At 36.3% G+C, this 20,710-nt stretch overlaps 2 protein-coding genes across 2 annotated transcripts; one reads left to right on the top strand and one right to left on the bottom strand.

The window, feature by feature from the left end:
- Window positions 1-584: 584 nt before the first annotated feature.
- Window positions 585-5,872, bottom strand: LOC120628992 (GTP-binding protein 128up). Its single transcript, XM_039897701.1, has 7 exons — window positions 5,674-5,872; window positions 5,421-5,541; window positions 4,607-4,782; window positions 3,294-3,533; window positions 2,439-2,607; window positions 1,530-1,782; window positions 585-1,060 (listed from the first exon to the last, which is right to left on the bottom strand). The coding sequence occupies exons 1-7, from the start codon at window positions 5,713-5,715 to the stop codon at window positions 958-960; spliced, it is 1,104 nt and encodes a 367-aa protein (XP_039753635.1). The 5' UTR covers window positions 5,716-5,872; the 3' UTR covers window positions 585-957.
- A 3,881-nt stretch (window positions 5,873-9,753) lies between these two features.
- On the top strand, window positions 9,754-14,956 carry LOC120628813. Its single transcript, XM_039897436.1, has 3 exons — window positions 9,754-9,964; window positions 10,910-11,053; window positions 13,970-14,956. The coding sequence occupies exons 1-3, from the start codon at window positions 9,754-9,756 to the stop codon at window positions 14,761-14,763; spliced, it is 1,149 nt and encodes a 382-aa protein (XP_039753370.1). The 3' UTR covers window positions 14,764-14,956.
- The last annotated feature ends 5,754 nt before the right edge of the window (window positions 14,957-20,710 follow it).

Raw genomic sequence — 20,710 nt, 5'->3', positions numbered from 1 at the left:
ATACTTAAATAAAAAAATAAAAACATTTACTACAAGAATGTAGCATTAACAAACAATTAATTTATTGATAGTGCGGACGTAGCCTAATACAATAGGCGTCATGAGAGTTGAAACCTGACAGTAATCGAAACGCACCTAAAGGTAAACGCACATATTTTATAGGTACTACGGATATATACGATGCCGATGTTATCTACCAGGACTTTAACCGGGCTTTGGTTGGCATTAAGTATTATTATTATACTAGCTGTTGCCAGCGACTTCGTCTGCGTTTGATTTTGCTTTTTGATGTGGCATTCAATTTAGTTGTAGTTCTAAAAAAATTTAAAGTATTCAGTATCGCTCATGTTTAAATGATGGGTTTGCTGTTGACCGCTGAGGAGTTCTGTCCTCAATCTCCAACCACATTCATCAGATCTACACAAAGTTTGGGCAAAATTAAACACATATTATAACCTCTATAATACAAAAATAATTATTAAAATCGGTTATAATTTGTCGGAGTTATATGGTGTAATATCGTCAAACACTTTCATCCCCTCTCCCAAAGGAACCGAACTTAATGTCGGGATAAAAAGTATCCTATATTACTTCTAACACTTCCAAGAATATGTGTACAAAGTTTCATGAGGATCGGTTAAGTGGTTTTTGCGTGAAAGCGTAACAAACAAACTTACATTGACATTTATCATATTAGTAGGAATAGGGATGGAGATGTTAATGAAAACAGGGGTGGACGGCGTAACGTATTCTCCGGAGCAGGGGGGTGAATTCAAAAATACCGCTTGCATACTGCATAGCTGCATATAATATCTCTTATGGTAAGACAGACATTGCCGCCAACGCAACGCAAACCATGTTTTGGCAGACCGACATTTTCAACTTTAATGACGCGTACTGTATTAACTTTTTTGCGTTTAACAATCCCCGAAAATATAATTCATCTGTGAGCGTAGGTTAGACTTTCTTCACGATTTGGACAACGTCTTCGTCGGCTAGTATGTGGTCGATACCGACTTTTTGGGGCTGATGCTTCACGGACGATCCCCATACTAGGGCGCTGGAAAAAAATCAAAGTTAATATGAAAGCTTTACTTAATCACCATCATTTTTGTCATTCTGTAACTGGTCCACTATGTGGCACAAACCTCCCCTCAGAATTAAAATAAATAAATTAACTGCGACAATACGTAAGTAGATAATAGGAAATAATAAATATATACTAATACTAGCGGACCCCAGCGCCATCTGTCGGGCTGATTTGTGAATCTAAACCATCCAGGATGCCACCCAAACACATACCAAAGAAAACATTCAAATCGGTCCAAACGTTTAGGAGGAGTTCAGTGACGTACACACGCACACAAGAAATATATATATATAAAATGATTATGTTATATAAAATTAAATAATCGCCTTATTTCAATTTATTTTGTCCGCGCGAGCATTGTAAAAATTTACTCTCAAAAGAAGTATAACTTTAAACATAAAGAGTTATAGAATTTGATATGAGGAAGAGCAATACTCACTATTTAAACTCTTTAACAATCGATCTATGAAGTTTATTACAAAAGTCCTCGACACTTGTCCTATCTGCATGCAATACAACTGGAGCGTTGTAATCTGGCAGTTGTCCTTTGGGCTTGGTGTATATTCTAATAAGTTTTAAATATTCCCACATCTTTTCGAGTAAATCGTCAAAGTTCCATTTGTGATGGGCGGAGATTGGTACACAGTGAGGGATTTTGTATATAACGTCAAGTTCTTCTATGCTTATTTGATCTGGAAAGGAAAAATGGGTTACATTATTAGTTAAATACAATAATAATTGTTTATTGTTCAAAACAACATACATACAAGTTACATTAAATCTGCAATAGTTATATTATATTGTTCTTGATGATGTTAAGGAGGTGGTAGTGCAAACAGAGAGACATGACCGTTTTTTGATATCTTCTAGGCTTTCTCAGTCGTTAAATTACTGTATTAATCTTTAGAATGAAGGACATTGGTTCCTTTGGATGTTGGGTGCAGAGTCGGTTAATCAATGTACTTTATAGTTATATACATTATACAGTTGGGTACAGATATCTCTAGCAGGTATTGCATTTAAGTGATACAATTGAGCTACCGGTATGTGAAAAGCATGTATAGTGATTGTTGTGATGACTCCTGACATTTCGTCTAAAAAATATCCCCTATAGAGAGGCGAACCTAAGCAAACTGTTTCGCCATAAATTTAAAATATACAAAAAAATAATAATAAAGCAGAAATAATACTGCTACAGTAAAATAACTTTGTTCTCTCTAATCTGTCACATTTTTGGGTTAGAACCACAGCAGGAAAAATTAATTTAAACATTTGGTCCACACTATTGAAAAAAAAAGAACTGTGTTATTATTATTAAAAATCAGCAAGATATAAAAACTGAAGTTACCAATTTTATTGAGCAAATAGATGCAAGGCACGTATATCCTGTTGCCTTCAATCACGTCGATAAGATCGTCGCTTGTGGCATCATACCGAAGGGTTATGTCTGCGTTGTGGATCTTGTACTCAGAGAGGATTGTCTTTACCGTTTCCACATCTAGTTCTGTTTGTGGACACTGGAAACATCATTAATATAAAATCTCTATATTTCAATCATTAATATCAATGTTGCAAATTTTTTACACAAATCTATAAATTTAAACTCATCTTCATCATATCAACCCATTACTGGCTCACTAAAGGGCTCTCCTATCACAATGAGAGGGGGGGCCCTAGTCCACCTTGTGGGCTCAACTGTGGATTGGTGGACTCAACACACCTTTGAGTACATTATGGTGAACTCTCACACAGGCTTGCAGGTTTCCTCAGGATGTTTTTCTTCTCCATTGAGGCAAGTACTATTTGAATTGCTTAAAACGCACATAACTTGGAGGTGGAGCTGGGATTAACACTCTGCCCCCCAAAGTTATAGTCGAAGTGGGCTATTACCGCTTCCCAGTACCTAACACATAATATTAGTTAGCATTGGTAACACTAAGTCCTCTGGTCCAGTCTCTCACCGGACTAGATCAGATATATATCAGGAATGATAAGTTCCCAAGCTTGTCTCTGCCAGGGATCTAAAACACAACTTTCCATTACATAGTCTGCAGTGCTCACTATGAAAATAAACAGTAAGTATAGTGCACTGGATCTGTTACTGCTTTTTTCGCTAGTATGTATGAATGAATATTCACTAAAGAAAAAGTAGTTACAGAGATATAAATGCATAAGGGCAGAAGAGGTCATATTGTATATGTACCGTGTTATTCAAATTGATTCCTCCCTTGTCTTTCTTCCTAAAGTGTATGTTAGGTGGTTGTTTGTTTAACCGCAACCCAAAGCCTTCCAGCTCATGTTCTAGAAGCTTCTTGTGTTGGAGTGGCTTCAACACATCCAGGACTATGAATATGAGACTGCATGTTCTGGCCACTGCTATCACTTGTCGACCTCGACCTTTACCGTCTTTAGCACCTTCAATAATACCCGGCAAGTCAAGCAGCTGTAATATAATAATTAAAAACATGAGTGGTTATATTTATAGCCATTGATCTTAGGATTGGATCTTAGGTCTATATTTCTCTTTCCTATTCTAAGGAAGACTAGGGTTAGATTAAGAGATTAAGAGGATTACAGAGTACAGTTCTGGAGCTGTTAGGCGCAGGCCACTGTGTGCTGCAAATGTGCGGTCATCTTTCCATGCTTTACTTTCATGGATAGCTAAGATAATATTTTAAAACACATCACCTCGCGTTGTGAAATACCAGTGCCATTTTAGTGCAGACTTGTAAATCTGTGTAGTTAAAGAGTAACAATGGATCTGAATTTTATAAAACTAATATACTTGCTTGTTTTATACAGTCAAACCTGGGTATGTGAGAACTGGATAAGTGAGAAAACTCTATAAGTGAGAGTAATAGCCAGGACCCGTCTTTTTAAGCTCCCAAAACCTCTATTAGCGAGAAACAGAAACCTTTGTAAGAGAGAGTCGTTTTTCCCTCACGGACCTCCGTAAGTGAGACTGCTACTTATCTATACCTCTATAAGCGACAGTCGAGTAAGCAATATTCGACAAAATTTATGAGTTAGAGAAAAACATTCAAAATACAAAAACAGAAACCCAAACGAAATTCACTGATTTTTTTAAATATAAATAAATTCTAAATAAAATAAAATTACATAGTGCATGAATATGTCTTGTTATTGCTGCGTACCTCTATAAGAGAGAAACGCTACCCATGTACCTGCATTAGCGAGAAACTCGGGTTAGTGAAAAACCTCTATAAGCGAGAATGAGATTGTGCTTCCTTGAACTCTCGCTTATCCAGGTTTGACTGTATATAAAAAAAAGAAGTTATATTATAACTGTTTTAAATGAGTTTCAAGTAGCACTTTTGAAACCTCAAGTATGTCTATTTGTAGTGACTCTCCCAATGGTATATACATATATGTATTGTTTATAATGGTATAAAGATCAAAGAAATTATGAATTACGCAAAAATTAAGCTAAATTTTCATAGAAAAACCAGGTCATCTTGGATTAATCTTGGATCAAAATAATATAACTATGCACACCTGTATTTTAGCTCCTTTATACTTAATACAGCCAGGAACAGTTGTCAATGTTGTGAACTCATAAGCTGCTACCTCAGAGTAGACACCAGCCAAATTGGACAAAAGGGTTGATTTGCCTACGGATGGGAATCCCACAAAACCAATCCGGGCATCACCAGTTTTAGCAACATCGAAACCTGGAATTAACACATAAGAACTTCATTAAGTATAATTTTTAAAACACCTACTATCTGTACTATTTTATTATAAACTTATAGTAGGCTTTCTTTCTATGAGATTTGTAAGTTTTCTTGGGATTCAACGAGCCATATGCTAGTTTCTTTACAATACTCAAGACTGAAAAGCATTATTTGCAAAGCCTTTTAATGTTTTCTGTACATCCATTATATAATTTTTTATTCCAGGTTTAAATACATAAGATAATCTTGTTGTGGTGTGAAACCTCATCTTTCTAAAAAAAGGTTTAAACCTTGTCTTTGTTAAAATTAAAGACAAGGTTTAAATATATAAGATTATCTCGACAGTAAAGTGATTTTTTTCGTAAGGATCTTATGCCTAAAAATAATGATTGAAACCCATATCTTGTCTACTTTGTGAGGAAACCTGCATGCCTGAGAGTTCTTAATAATGTTCTCAAATGTGCGTAAAGTATACCATTCCACACTTGACCAGCATGGTAAACCACGGCGAAAACCTTCATCATTATTGAAGGAGACCAGTACCCTCTAGGAGGCTGTCAGGTTTATGATGATAAAGCTTTTTAGATCATCTAGAATATTTTATCATGCACATAAACATTGATTTATAACCTTACCTTCACCAGTGGCACCGCCACCACCTTTGGGGGTTATCAATTCACGTCTTAGTTTAGCCAAACGAGCCTTCAAAAGACCTAAATGAAGAGCCGTGGCTTTATTTTTTTGTGTCCGAGCCATCTGGAAAATATTCATAAAGCTTAGCCAAATTAATCATAAATGATATTTTTGATATAATTATAAGTTTTTAAAATTAGTTTATTACAGTTTTTAGTCATATACTTGGGTGAAAATTTATAACCTCATACACACCTCGGACTCTATGGCGGCGATTTTTTCCAATATTGTACTCATTTTTGCTGATTTTTGGACAGTTTTTAACTTTTGGCAAGGCTTTTATAAATTACTTATGATAAAATTAACTTAATTTGTTGATAAACAGCCTGAAAAAGGATGAAAGCGTGTCAATAATCAAAAAATTGTCGGCGCGGAGCCACGAAATTTGTATCGAATGACATTTGATTGATAGTGATGTAATCAAAAAAATGACATTTGATGGTGATGTAAAACAAACTTTTATCAAAGACTATAATGATACATCATAAAAACACAACGCTGCGTACCCATAACAAACGAATAATTTATCTATCTCTTATATAATTTATTTTATACTGAATTAGAAATATATACTGGGATATGTAGACCTATACATTCAATTTGTCTATGATTGTATCTAGTTAGTACAATGTTAAGAACTAAGATGGCACTAGTAGTAGTAGAACCTGAGTTCATAAAAAAGGTTTACAATCCACCCAATAGATGTCGCTAGCCTCAAAAGTAAACGGAACAAACCACGTGGAAATGCTTTTCCCGCAGGTTTGCGCAACGCATAAAGTCTTTTGAAGAAACTCTGGGAAACGTTTGATATAAATGCTTCAGTACAACCAAGCGGGTCCTTGTGGCTGTATGTTTCGGTTCGGGCCAATGCTTTCGTTAACTTTACGAACTACTTAAACAAGAGTCGAAATTTTCTATTTGAGTTCTAGTGATTCATGACTAATAATTTTTACTTTTACCAAATAGGTTTAAATTTATGAAGATAAAAAAGTGATGATTAATTTATTGTTATTTAATTTTACGGGAATAAATTACTAAAAATGTTACTTACCTACCTACTGTAACTTATTGTCTAAATATAACTCATAAAAGTGAAGTAAAGTGTAATTTAAATTTCTACGTAATGAAGCCTAGGACCTATTCATTAGTTTTAGGTAAGGTATTTATAGCTAAAGTAGGATTTTCCTGTTTCAATAACATTTTAGTATCCACTAATTTTTTTAGTTTTAGTATTCGCAATTTTTTTTTACTAAAATAAATACTTAGGCACATGTGGCACGTCAGAACATGATTTAAAAACCGCAAAATATTTATAAATATTTAAGTAGTTACTTAGGTACCTAACTATCTTTAAAAAAATGTATTAAGTAACTATCTTAAAAAGCATGGCGTAGAATTAACATACGTTTTGCACGTAAGAAACAAGACATTCAGGATGTATGTCTTCTACGTCTTACTTTTTCATTTAATACTTTATTTTCCTCTCTTAATAATATCACAATCTATCCATAGCCTGTAAAAGTCCACTGATGGACTAAATGCCTGTCCATAAGGGACAGGCAGGCTAGAGATCGCAGTAGATGGTAATAGTGGCACAGAACACAATGCTGCCCGTACTCCGTTATACCTATTCCCTTATTTTTAGAATAGAGGGGTGGTGACAACTGTATTCTTATCTTTGCCACACGGCAACTGTCAACTAACACTTCGAAAATTTCATCACAAAAAGTTAAAAAGATCCTTCATTCCTTCCGGGCATAATATGTATAAAAAAAAGTTAATCTGGCACATAGGTATTACTTTTTTATGAATAAACAAGGTACATAAACCTTATTTTGAAATAGTATGATACAGTCATTGATTGAAAGTTGGTACTGTCACAAATTCTTCCAAGTTATCGATTTGTTTAAAAATGTTTCTCTATTGTTTCAGATGAAAAAACAAACAACAAAAGAAAATGTATTTGTAGCATCCATTAAAAAGTAGAGTGAACATTAGTAAAATAAATACCTACATAATATTAAAATACTACTAAACTTTCCGTGGCAGCCGATCGTAATATCGTAGATACAATCTGTTGCAATAAAAAGAAAACAAATGTAGCAAAGCAAAGTTAACGTAGCGTGAGCGATGGGAGTTCTTTTGAATTTAAATTTTTGAATTACGAACGATGTCTTCGGAGTTGTCATTGGACGGACGCGATAGGCCGAATGTGTTTCGAAGAGTAGTTTCATTGTGTGTGAGAGTAGCGTGTTCGCAAATAGGTTTAGTTGTACTAGTGGTTATATACGTACTTCTTGGTGCTTTGCTGTTTGAATATTTGGAGTCGGGGCCTGAGGTGCAAAAGCGGTCAGCGATTCAACGGTCAAGAGAAGAATGTCTTAGAGAGCTTTGGGCTATCACAGGTATGTAATAAAATTAATACCCGCCTTCCCATCAACCTATTACCTAACCTATTTTTTTGATTACCGGCCCACTACAGAGCACGGATCTCCCACAGTGAGAAGGGGTTAAGGCCATAGTCCACCACGCTGGCCCAGTGCGCATTGGTAGACTGCATGTGGCACGTGGAGTCCATCCCTATAGTAATATCTGCGTGGTTTAATTAGCCTAGCACACCATCTAAGGCGACTAGGGTGGCAGCTCACTGGCAGCCAAGATGCAGAAACTGGTGTTGCTTGACTCGGCTAGGATAGTCCGCCACTTTCTTAGCCAGTCGTGACCTCGGCTGGTCACTTGTAATCCACCGCCCGGTGCAAATATTTATTTATGTAATGTACATTTCTATGTATCTAAGTTAGTATATTTATGTTGTTATGGCTCATTATATATATATATATTGAACACGGGCGCGAGAGTTGTCAAGTGATTATTGCAGTGATTATTGCTTCCTTATTAGGCACGTGTTGCGTAGCGTAGGTACAATGGGCGTGTCGGTCTTTTGTCTTCAATAGAATTGTCAAAAGTAAGCACTTAGAATGTTTTGAATGTCTTGAACAGTATTTCGTAATTCGGTTACTCGTTGTATACTAACAGACAGTGGCGTCATTGGGTTTCTTACCAGGGTATGCAAACATCAGGAAAATTGCATAAAACGGCAATCCTCCTCCTATACAAGTTTATATCAATTTTAGGGTAGGCAGTGCTTCTGTGCATGTATGAAGTGCACGCCACTGCTAACAGATGAGCCTGTAAAAATCTCAAACGGCATCATCAAAAGCTAACTTTTAAAATAAATTCAGTTTCGTGCTTACAGTATTTCACTAATTTCTTATACAAAGTAACCATAAAAGTAAGATTTTTTGTAAGATTCACACGATTAAAAGAGTAGGTAGGTAAAGCTTGAGAGGCCATCTTTGATATAATGAGAGGCTTCCTAATGACGCCGGCTCATTATAAAGGAGGGTATAGTCGTTACGGAGAAGACTTGCTTAGCGATTTAGTTTAGTGCTGACACACTTTTAATGATATTTCCTCATAGTAAGCTCTGTTCGATGCCCACTAGTATGCATCGAAACCGGTCCGCGGGTCGCGGGCTCCGCGGGGGGCGACCCGCGAGCTCGAGTTACGTGGCCCACACGATCATTCACGCATTGGCGGTCTCAGTGCATTTACTAAACTTTGTAACAAAATAAATCCTAGTAAACCAGCAATAAGTTTAATTTCAATGCATAAACATCAATACAGTCCAAATTATATATACACACAACATTTTGGTCCTTCGATCCTCAAAAGGATAAATAATCACACCTCGTGGAAAACTCGTGGTGGCCGCATCGTGAATTCATCAAGCCTTAGACCTAAGAAGACTTAGCGAGAAGGAGGCATCGCGGAATGACAAAAGGACAAGGGCACGATCTTCAGTGAGTCCGTTCCATATCCTTTCTTTTTCTTTCCGTCTTTCTTGCCACTATTTGATTTGACATTGAGACCTTTTCGCATTTGTTATCGCTTGCCGGCCGGTCGGTCTCTTATACCTACAACGCACCGCACCGTGCCTACCGCTTGATTTGCGCGTTATTTTACGCGACTTACCTACTTATTTCTTTGTTATACTGAATTTATATATCCTTTCCTTTCAAAATGTCTGATGCACGGAGCAAAGACCTGATCAAACTTAGAGGGATCATTAAAGGAAAGTTAACAATTTTTCAAAATTTTTTAAATAGCTTAAATACATGTGAGAGAATAAATGAAACTCAATTTAACGAGCTGGAATGTCGTCTAAATAAACTAGATAGCGTACAAGTTGAGTATGATAAACTTCAGACGGAGATGGAGTTGTTGTCTGACGATCCTGAGCAGTTGCTACTCGAACGAGAAGAATTCGACACTAGATATTACTCGCTAGTTGCATCGGCGCGCACTCTTCTTGCTAAGTGTAGTCGTCAGCAACGGCGAACATTATCCATGTCCGAGTCGAGCGAAGGGAGCGAGCGAGCAAACAGGGGTGCCCTTCATGACTTCGTCAGGCTACCAAAAATAAGTTTGCCCATATTTGACGGAGACTTTCAGCACTGGCTCACTTTCAGAGACACGTTTATTTCTCTTATTCATGATAATAACACTATAGGCGATATTAACAAATTCCATTATTTAAAAGCAGCATTAAAAGGCAGTGCCCTAATTATGATACAAAATTTAGAATTTACATCAAAAAATTATAAAATTGCATGGCAATTGCTATCAAATAGATATGACAATGAAAGACTTTTGATTAATAATCATATCAATGCCATATTGGATTTCACTCCTATACAAAAGGAGTCATGTCATTTCTTAAGGAAATTGATAGACACAATTAGACGCAATCTTTGTGCTTTAAATACCCTAGGTCAACCAACTGATCATTGGGACACACTCATTATACACCTAATGACTAAAAAGTTAGATTCTATCACCTTTCGCGAATGGGAAGAGCATCGCAACACAATTTCAACTTCGCCTACATTAAAACAATTTGTTGACTTTTTAACAAATAGGGCAGATTTACTAGAAACTATACATCAAGATATAAAACAACGACAATCATTAACACAAACTTACTTAAACACACAAAGTACGGAAAGAAATCAAAATACACAAAATATAGAAACAAAATCGAAAAACACATTTTACAGCAATAAAACAAAAAATATCGATGATAAAATAATTGCATGTCCCATGTGTAAGCAAAATCATTTTTTATTTAGCTGTCCCGATTTTAGGAATTTAGACGTAGATACACGTATTCTCAAGATGCAAAACTTTACAGTATGCAAAAATTGTCTTAGACCTGGTCACAAAGCCAATTTTTGTAAACTTACACACTGTAAATATTGTGTTAACAAGCACAACACACTCTTACACAAAGACACAGAACAGCACAGCACAGTGGCACTATCTTCCAATATTAATACCATTAACAAGCCCTATATATTGCTTTCCACAGCTTTGGTTAACGTGGTTGGCGCGGACGGAAACCTACACCCTGCCCGCGCTCTTCTCGACAATGGTGCCACTGCGCACTATGTCACACGGCAGCTCTGTGAGAGGCTGGGTTTGGAACGGCGTAACGTAAGCTCCACTGTGACAGGTATCAATAATCAAGTTTCCCATAGTGCAGAGTCTTGTAACTTATCCATTGAGTCATCGTGTGGTGATTATAAACTCAATATAGAATGTTACGTTTTACCTCAAATTACAAATTCTTTGCCTTCTTGTAATATAGATATACAGTGCATAAAACTTCCGCCTAATATACAACTAGCCGATCCTTCTTTCCACATTTCGTCACCCATAGACATCTTGATGGGTGCAGATGTGTTTTGGGACGTTATATGTTCCAACTTGATAGATTTAGGTAAGCAACGTCCTAAGTTGCAACAAACAAAACTCGGTTGGCTTGTTTCAGGCACTTTTAATAAATACAGAAATACAAATACTTCTCCTACTACGTGCTTATTTTCTCAAAATAATGAGGCCTTATTAACACGATTTTGGGAATTAGAATCAATTAATCCTAAATATAGCTTATCATTAGAAGAGCAAGCCTGTGAGAAGAGCTTCGCAGAGAACACTTGGCGCGATAATGACGGTCGATTTATCGTAACTATACCTTTAAAGGAGTCCCCAGATGTACTCGGCGATTCTTTTCAAAGTGCAAAAAACCGCTTCTTAGCGCTTGAGCGTAGGTTTCAACGCAACCCTATCTTAAAAAAGCGGTATTTAGACTTTATGACTGAATACGAAAACTTAGGTCATATGAGTGACACATCAAAAACTTTAGAACCTAGTAACAAACCTCAAAACCGTTCATACTACTTATTTCACCATGGCATAGTTCGTGAGTCTTCTACTACCACGAAATTAAGGGTGGTCTTCAATGGTTCAAGCCCTTCGTCAAATAACGGTAAAACCTTTAATTCCATTCAGATGGTTGGTCCAGTCGTCCAAGACGATTTAATTTCTATTTTGTTGCGCTTCCGACAGCATAAATACGTAGTGTCGGGAGACATCGAAAAAATGTACAGAGCTATTCTTGTAGAACCCTCTCAACGCTCACTACAGCAAATCTTATTTAGATTTAATCCTAGTGAGAAAATAAGAACATTTACGCTTAACACGGTTACTTACGGTACAGCATCTGCACCGTACCTAGCCACCAAATGCCTAGTTTCGTTGGCAGAACAATGTTTTGATCCTGACGCAAAAACCGCTATTACTCGGGATTTCTATGTAGACGATTTTCTTAGCGGTGGGGATTCCATACAGTCAGTAATTCAACTATGTAAAAATGTTACCAACACCTTACAGTCAGCGCAATTTAGGTTACGTAAATGGCAGTCAAATAATACTGAAATATTAAATTCTTTACCTAGTGAAAATTTACTTGAACATATTAAAATAGATAAAACTTTAAATCTAGACAATTCACCCAGTAAAACACTTGGTCTCCATTGGGATTGCAATACAGATAATTTATTATTTACAATTATTAACCTAGATTCCAACTCAAAAAAAATGACAAAACGTAAAATATTATCTCTTATAAGTAAAATTTTTGATCCCCTTGGACTTTTAGGACCTTGTATTGTGCAAGCAAAAATTTTAATGCAAAAACTATGGGTTAAAAAATACAGTTGGGATGAAGAAGTTTCAAAAGAAACGCAAAAGTCTTTTTTAAATTTTACATCTTCCCTTACTTCTCTCAAGTCACTTCGCATTCCACGGTGGGTTTGTACTAATAACATGTTGTTATTAGAATTGCACACCTTTTCAGATGCTTCAGAGCGCGCTTACGGCGCGTGTGTCTATGTAAGAGTGGTTGACACTAATAGCAAAGTACAAGTTCGTCTTTTAACTTCTAAAAATAAAGTGGCACCTTTAAAGCCTACCACAATCCCTAGGTTAGAGCTTTGTGGTTCGCTCCTTGCCACCAGGCTCCATGCAAAAGTGATATCATCGTTATCAATTAAAATAAATAATTCCTACTTTTGGACCGATTCTACTATCGTGTTGGCATGGCTTAAAATTCAATCGAATCAATTAAAAATGTTTGTTCGGACTCGAGTGGGTGAGATACAAGACAGCACTGCCGGTCACAGATGGTGCTACGTTCCATCTAAAGAGAACCCTGCAGATCTAGTTTCTCGAGGGGTCATAGCTGACAGCATTAATTCTCGTACTTTATGGTGGTCTGGTCCAGATTTTCTAAAGTCTAAGAATATAGAATTTCCGATCATACCAAACACACACTCAGATACACATTCAGAAATCATCTTACATACTACTACACAAAATGATAGCACAAACTTACCAACAAACATACTACATAATTTCATAAATAGCAAATCAAATTATACATACTTAATAAGATCATTTGCATATATACAAAGATTTATTTACAATTGTAGAAATCCTAAAAATAAACATATTAAATCTTTATCTACAACAGAGTTACAAAATTCTGAAAATTACTTATTACAATTCGTTCAACAAATAATGTTTGCTGATGAATACATATTATTAAAAGCAAACAGGCCTCTCCCTAAAAATAGTAGGTTAAACTCATTATCACCCTTTATGGACTCAAATAAATTAATAAGAGTTGGTGGTCGTCTTAAAAATTCTTGTTATACATTTGACGTAAAACACCCAATCCTACTATGCAGCAAACATAATTTGACACAAATCATTTTTCAAAAAGAACACATAAGACTTATGCATGCCGGACCTCAGTTACTTTTGTCTCATGTGAGACAAAAATATTGGCCACTGGGGGGGAGGAACCTTGCCAGACGTGTCGTGCATGGTTGTGTACGTTGCTTTAGGTTCAAAGCTAAGCCGTTTCAACCCGTTATGGGTGACTTACCCAAAGATAGAACTAAATTAGAATTTCCTTTTTTACACACTGGTGTTGATTATGCTGGGCCAGTGTTGATAGCCAACCGTAAGGGCAGGGGTGCTAAATTAACAAAAGCTTATATTTGCATTTTTGTTTGTTTTGCAGTAAAAGCATTGCACCTGGAGCTGGTCACGGATCTTACAAAGGAGGCATTCCTTGCAGCGTTCCTGAGATTTATTAGTCGACACGGAAAGCCAATTTCGGTGACGTCAGATAATTCGACGACATTCATAGGAGCTAGTAACGATCTTCCATCATTTTTTAGTCAATGCTCAGAAAACATTAAAAATGAATTAAGTAATAGGGGTATTGAATTTAAAACCATTCCCCCTTACACACCTCATTTTGGTGGTCTTTGGGAAGCGGCGGTTAAGTCTGTGAAACATCACCTTAGACGTATTCTAACACTCACAAACTTAACCTACGAAGAGATGTCAACTTGTTTGATTCAAATAGAGGCTATCCTTAATTCTAGACCTCTCACTCCTCTGTCCTCGGATCCTTCAGATCTTACATGCCTTACACCCGCTCACTTCCTTATAGGGCGTTCACTGTTGACAGTTCCCCGTCCTCCGGTCAGCGACGCTAATATCAATCGCTTGGACCGCTACGAGAGGATCGAGAAACTAAAACAGCATTTTTGGACAAGATTCTCAACTGAATACATTTCTCTCCTCCAGCAACGCTCCAAGTGGCGGTCTTCTTCAAGTTCTCTCCAGCTCGGCTCTATGGTTCTCGTGAAGGAGAAGAACCAACCACCACTTCTGTGGCAGCTGGGCAGAGTCGTCAAGCTGCATCCAGGCAAGGATGGTGTCAACCGGGTTGCCGACATCAAGACCAGGAAGGGCATCATTCAGAGGGCCTTCAATAACATCTGCCCCCTTCCAATCTCTTCATAAAGTTGAATGTCTTCAACGTTCCCCGGGCAGTATGTTCGATGCCCACTAGTATGCATCGAAACCGGTCCGCGGGTCGCGGGCTCCGCGGGGGGCGACCCGCGAGCTCGAGTTACGTGGCCCACACGATCATTCACGCATTGGCGGTCTCAGTGCATTTACTAAACTTTGTAACAAAATAAATCCTAGTAAACCAGCAATAAGTTTAATTTCAATGCATAAACATCAATACAGTCCAAATTATATATACACACAACAAGCTCTAAGGACAGATATAAGCGGTGATAGCCTAATGGGTAAAGCACCTTTTTCCTTTCGTTGAGACCGCGTTCGAGCCCCGACACACACCACTGACTTTTTGGGTTATGTGCGTAATTTTATATAAGAAATTTAAATATCACTTGCTTTAAACGGTAAAGGAAAACATCGTGAAGAATGTGGAAGATGATGATGTTGATGGTGAAATAACTTTTCATAATTCATAATTCATTTCATTTATTGCATAAACTGTACATATAATGGTCTTATGAGCCAAAAGTTTGGGGCTTACAGTTTGCCATTTCAGGCGTGCAATATTATTTAAGCAGTGAACTTATAAATAGTTACAAATTAAAAATTAAAAATAAAATCGTATTAAATCATAAGTCATATTTAAACTAAAACAAAAATTATATAATTTAAATATTGATGTCAATTATTATAATAAATGACATCTTTAAAATTTATTTTATTTTTATTTTAAATTAATGCTTTATTTAATATTTTTTATTTATTTATTCATAGCCAACATTTCATTTACTGAATAATAACACTTATTCAACAAACACAGCCAGAGATCACGCAAACCTGGAGGCAATTTTTTATATATTCTTACGCACATGGCATAACCACTTTTGAGGTTAAGAGAATGCAGTGTTGGGTTTATGTGTAAGTATTAGTCTGCTAACGTGTCTATTATTCCTCGGGTTAAGGTTACCTGCTTTGATAAATAGATGGTCATATCGTTTGACAAATGTGCTGATTTCAAAGATATACATGCACGAAAGTGGACGAAGGCGCCTTCTTCTATGGCTCGTATACATTTCCTGTGAGCTATAAATGCCTTTTTGGCATCAATAGAATAAATCCATACCGGAGCAATGATGCTACATTACCATGGTAGGATGTAAAAACGGTGTTTTGTAAAACGGTTTTAGTACGTGTTGATCTTATACTCACGAAATATGTGGTTTAATGAAAGATAGTAATTTCGATTTTAAATAACGAAGTGCATATACTTCACAGACCTAACCCACAATTTTATTTATTTGTGTTAAGTTTATTAGGCATATAGATTTGTTATTTGCTATAACTTTTACTCTGGGGCCTTTAGTAACTAACGAGTAAGGACGAGGTTTGAATTCAAGAGAACAATATACTGCAATAAATAACTTATAGTGCGTGTTGATCATAAGCCGATGAAATATGTGGTTTGATTAAAGATAGGGGATTTCTTATATGCTATACGCGAAGGGCCTATCTAATGAGAGAAATACGGTACGTAGCCGTAGACCCTCTACGCTTTCTCTACGTGTTCTCAAAGAGAATGGTGAGGCTCCTATGAAGATATTGCTAAGGTAATATATATCTACCTACACATCGTGTACCCGGACGTGTAAGTAGATATTTATTATCTTTTATAAGCTACAAACATATTACATACAGTTCCCCGCGGTTTTACACGCGTTATCTAAAGATCGTAACTGGCCACGCGGCTTTTGTCTTCCTTTCTCATAAAGACCCATCATGTTCGTCCGTTTATATTTTATTGTTCGTTATCTCCTTAAATATGCAACCAAGTGACATGCTGTAAAGGGCTAGGTTAGTGTACCTGGCTAATTTTGTTGTGAGCTCTTCTTAGACCAGGGCGCGTTTGGAACCCTCCTAGCTTTATTTTTAAGTTAACGATTGCAGTTATCACCATCACTAACATTAGTGTAACATGTTAAATGTATGAACGCTTCATAAGTGCCTGTAATAAGGTCTACATGAATAAAGCATTTTTGATTTGAATTTACATAATGTGACTTACTGAAACCGAGTTTTTTGGTAAGATTAATATTTTAAGCCTAAAAATAACTTGAAAATTAATTGACATAAATTGAAAATAACACTTAATTTTTACATGAAATGCGTTATTTAAATGAAAGAGACCTACAGAATGGTATTTTTTTAGAACATAGTATTTTATTACTAACCATTAGGACACAGCACGCACGCAGATAAAACAAATCTCGAATGTTTTTACTTCTATGAAAAATTATGAAGCCTATTATTTCAGGCTGAATAAGATTATAACTTAAATTAAGTACAATCTATGTTATTTCAAGATAAAATAGCGTTCTAATGGTGAAAAAAATATTAAAATGTGTTCAGTTTCAAAGTTTATCGTTAGTTTCACGTATATTAGTCTAGTTTATTAAGAAGACTTTGCGTGTTGGGAGGTTTCAGCCGTGGATAGTTACCCCCTACCATCAAATACGTCCCGCCAAGCGATTTTAGGGTTGGAAACCGATAAGTGATCTTCTTTTCCTGGGCCTGTATCCGTACTTGGTTGTACTGAACTTGTACGTGTACCGATTTTACGTGAACCCATATCCCTGGGTTAAATATAACTGCCATACCCCTCTAATTAACCCCTATTAATGAAGATGGTAAACAATTCGTTAAGTTAAAATAAATTTAAATAATTATAGCTTTAGTTAATTTGTAATACCATATTTTCCCCTCCAACTAAACTCTTTGAACCTATGAACTTGAGGATTTCAGGCCCTTCCCTGAAGCGTTGATTTATGTAATAACTAGCTGGTGCCCGCGACTTCGTCTGCGTTTGATTTTGTTGTTTAATGGCATTCAATTTGGTTGTAGTTCTAAAAAAATTAAAGTATTCAGTATCGCTAAGCCTTAAATGAGGAGTTTGCTGCTGTCCGCTGAAGAGTTCTGCCCTCTATCTCCAACCACATTCATCTCTACACAAAGTTTGGGCAAAATTAAACACATATTATAACCTCTATAGTACAAAAATAATTATTTAAATCGGTTATAATTTTTCGGAGTTATGGTGTAAAATCATCAAACAATTTAATCTCCTCTCCCAAAGGAACAGAGCTTAATGTTGGGATAAAAATGGAGATTTCATGGGGATCGGTTAAGTAGTTTTTGCGTTAAAGCGTAACAAACAAACTTACATTGACATTTATAATATTAGTAGGGATAATAATAAACTTTATTTAGGTTAAATATAGTTTATACGCACAGTTCTAGATTAAGATCTATAAAAAAACAAATATTAAGATTTGGTTGCTGGTGCCTGTATCAGGTTTCACTGTTATAGGTACCAGCGACCATTTTACCAAAAATTAGTAAGTACCTGCCTTCATAATTAATGAGGTTAGTAATTGCAAATATATAGGAATGTACAAAATGTTTGTAAGACCAGGTTCCAGTTACGCCAATTTCTGTACCAAGTCAAAACGGTATCACAGTGAGTTATGTATGCAGTTTTAAGATAATATAATAATAGTAGAGTAGATTTGGGCTTAGTAAGACCCTTGAAGAGATGTTATCCTGGTAGATAACTTTGCCTGCTTATGTTAAAGTAAACTATGCAAATTAGTTAGGTGCTCGGTAAAGTGGTTCGGTGTTAACTTAGTTAATTAATGCTGTTAACCAAATATGATAACAATGCTGATCAGTAGGAAGACATATATACAACGTGTAACCAAATTACAAAATACTGTTAAAGTGTTCATAAGGATTTTCCATAAGTTATCACCCTGTAAAAATATTAAATCAAAAGAAGCATATTTATTTTTCCATGCAAACTAATTCAAAACATTTTAACTTTTCACAACCCTATTGAAGATAAGAAACCGACACGCGCACAGTACTTACGGTACGCGACGCGCACCTAATAAAGGCACTTGTTTTGTATTTAGAATGTGATGTTAGGGCTGTATCTGATTTCTTCCAGTAAAAACTATGGCAGTGGTTTACTCAAAAACTGTTAGCGTTTCGGTTTCACAGTTAAGTCTCAGAGACCGTAAAGCCTGTTTAGTAATATTTCGGTTTTCATTTACACGTTGTAAATATGTAAATATATTTTGTAATACATATATAATTTAGAGGTGCTGAGGCTTAGCACCTACGATCAGAGCATTCACGCACCTCTAAATTTTTCGCGGCCACGCGCACTTTGAGCAATTTTATATCACTTGCTTTAACGGTGACGGAAAACATAGCTAGGAAACTTGCAAATCTTGAAATCATAATTTCAGAATTTCAAAATTTTGAAATCATAATTTCAGAATTTTCTCTGGTCTGGTCTGGTCTGGTCAGGCTTTGGCCGTGCTTAGTTACCACCCTATCAACGAAGACGTGTTGCTAAGCGATTTAGTGTTCCGTTGCGATGTCGCTTGGAAACCGATTAGAGGTATGACTACCGTACTACCTAACAGGTTAGTCCGCTACCGTTTTAGACTGCATCATCACCTACCACCAGGTTTTTTATTCCTCTACAAGTTAGCCCTTGACTGCCATCTAGTCAAGGGCTAACTTGTAGAGGAATAAAAAAAAACTTTGCGCCCATCAACAGCCGCCTTATTTAGATGTAAATGATATGACGAGCTGTAGGTAATTACTCGTAAATTATATCTACGCTCGAAATGACACAGGCTTGATCACCTAGCCTATATTAACTCTTATAGCGTTTTTTACTACCATTAACTTTTGGTGCTAGGACATTTAATGTGTACCAACGAACATTAAGCTTATTTGCTATACTCACTGAAAAGCAGGAGTATCTTTACAGCGTAATTTATCTTTATACCACTCTGGTGTTGACCGAACAGATCTTCGACAATGTACTCTCCACGTACGTTTCGCTCCAACACCGGAGCATCTTCAGGAGATGTTGACTTAACAATAAACAATTGTTAATATTTAATTACAGAAGATCTGTTTGGTGTAGAGTATAGAGATTTAAGAAATTAATATGATTTAAGAATTTAATCTGTAGGTACGGCACGATTTATAATTTAAGAAACTATAAATCGTGCCGTACAGATTCTCCTGCTTTTCGCTGACTATAACAAATTGAGCTTTATGTTCATTGTACATCATGGAATTCCGCAAAGTAACGCCTGCTTTTATCCAATAATTATTTAATGCGTAGCTATAAATTTAATGAATGAATGATATGACCCATATCGTTCCGTTGATTCATTAAAATAGGTATTTTCGTATTACGAAAACCTCATATTGTTTAAAAGTTGAGTGGGTAATTGGAATTAATTGCGTTCCACATTCAAACGGAACACAATCGGATTTCAAAGTAATTAATGACCGTCAGATGGCGTTGACCGCAATTTGGGCAGTTTAACATTTTCATTAATTAAACTGTACCTTCAATGGCTTCTGTCCTTCAAGTTTTTAAGCAGAGCGTTTGCTCTCTACGGGTACACGTTTGTTTTTTGCAAATGTTTGTTCGCTAGAGTTGATAGCCTTGAGGTTAGAACTACAGCTTTCTTAATGTGGGGATTAAGTTTAATCCGGTACGCACCTTTAACTTTTCGGAGCTATGCGCGATTTAAAATATCACTTTCGTAATGATGAAGGAAAAGATCGTGGGGAGCCTTGGTGAAAAATCTCATCTCAGAGTCACAGACTAAACAATTTGACCTGTACCGTCTTGTTGAGGGTTAGAATGTAATCCGAATCTCTGAGCGGCACGTTTTTGCCTGTAGAATAAGAAGAAACACTTTATTGCACGTATAACATACAGGAAAAGAAACACTAACGAGTAACACTAAGTACACAATGTAGACATGCAAAGGCGGCCTTATTGCTGCAAGCAATCTCTTACAGGCAACCTTTGTAGATAGGACTTACAGCAAGAGAACGGGATAGTGCC

The sequence above is a fragment of the Pararge aegeria genome, chromosome 13, assembly GCF_905163445.1.
Source record: "Pararge aegeria chromosome 13, ilParAegt1.1, whole genome shotgun sequence".
NCBI classification, from domain to species: domain Eukaryota; kingdom Metazoa; phylum Arthropoda; class Insecta; order Lepidoptera; family Nymphalidae; genus Pararge; species Pararge aegeria.
The sequence above is the reverse complement of the archived record's forward strand: the minus strand, read 5'-3'. Positions and strand labels throughout refer to the sequence as shown.

Coding starts and splice junctions, on each gene's coding strand:
- LOC120628992 (XM_039897701.1), bottom strand. CDS start 5,715: ATGAGTACAATATTGGAAAAAATCGCCGCCATAGAGTCCGAG. Junction 5,542..5,673: donor TCGCCGCCATAGAGTCCGAG/GTGTGTATGAGG, acceptor AATATTTTCCAG/ATGGCTCGGACACAAAAAAA. Junction 2,608..3,293: donor GAATCAATTTGAATAACACG/GTACATATACAA, acceptor TGATGTTTCCAG/TGTCCACAAACAGAACTAGA.
- LOC120628813 (XM_039897436.1), top strand. CDS start 9,754: ATGGAGTTGTTGTCTGACGATCCTGAGCAGTTGCTACTCGAACGAGAA. Junction 9,965..10,909: donor CGTCAGGCTACCAAAAATAA/GTTTGCCCATAT, acceptor TGCTTTCCACAG/CTTTGGTTAACGTGGTTGGC. Junction 11,054..13,969: donor CGTAAGCTCCACTGTGACAG/GTATCAATAATC, acceptor TTTGTTTTGCAG/TAAAAGCATTGCACCTGGAG.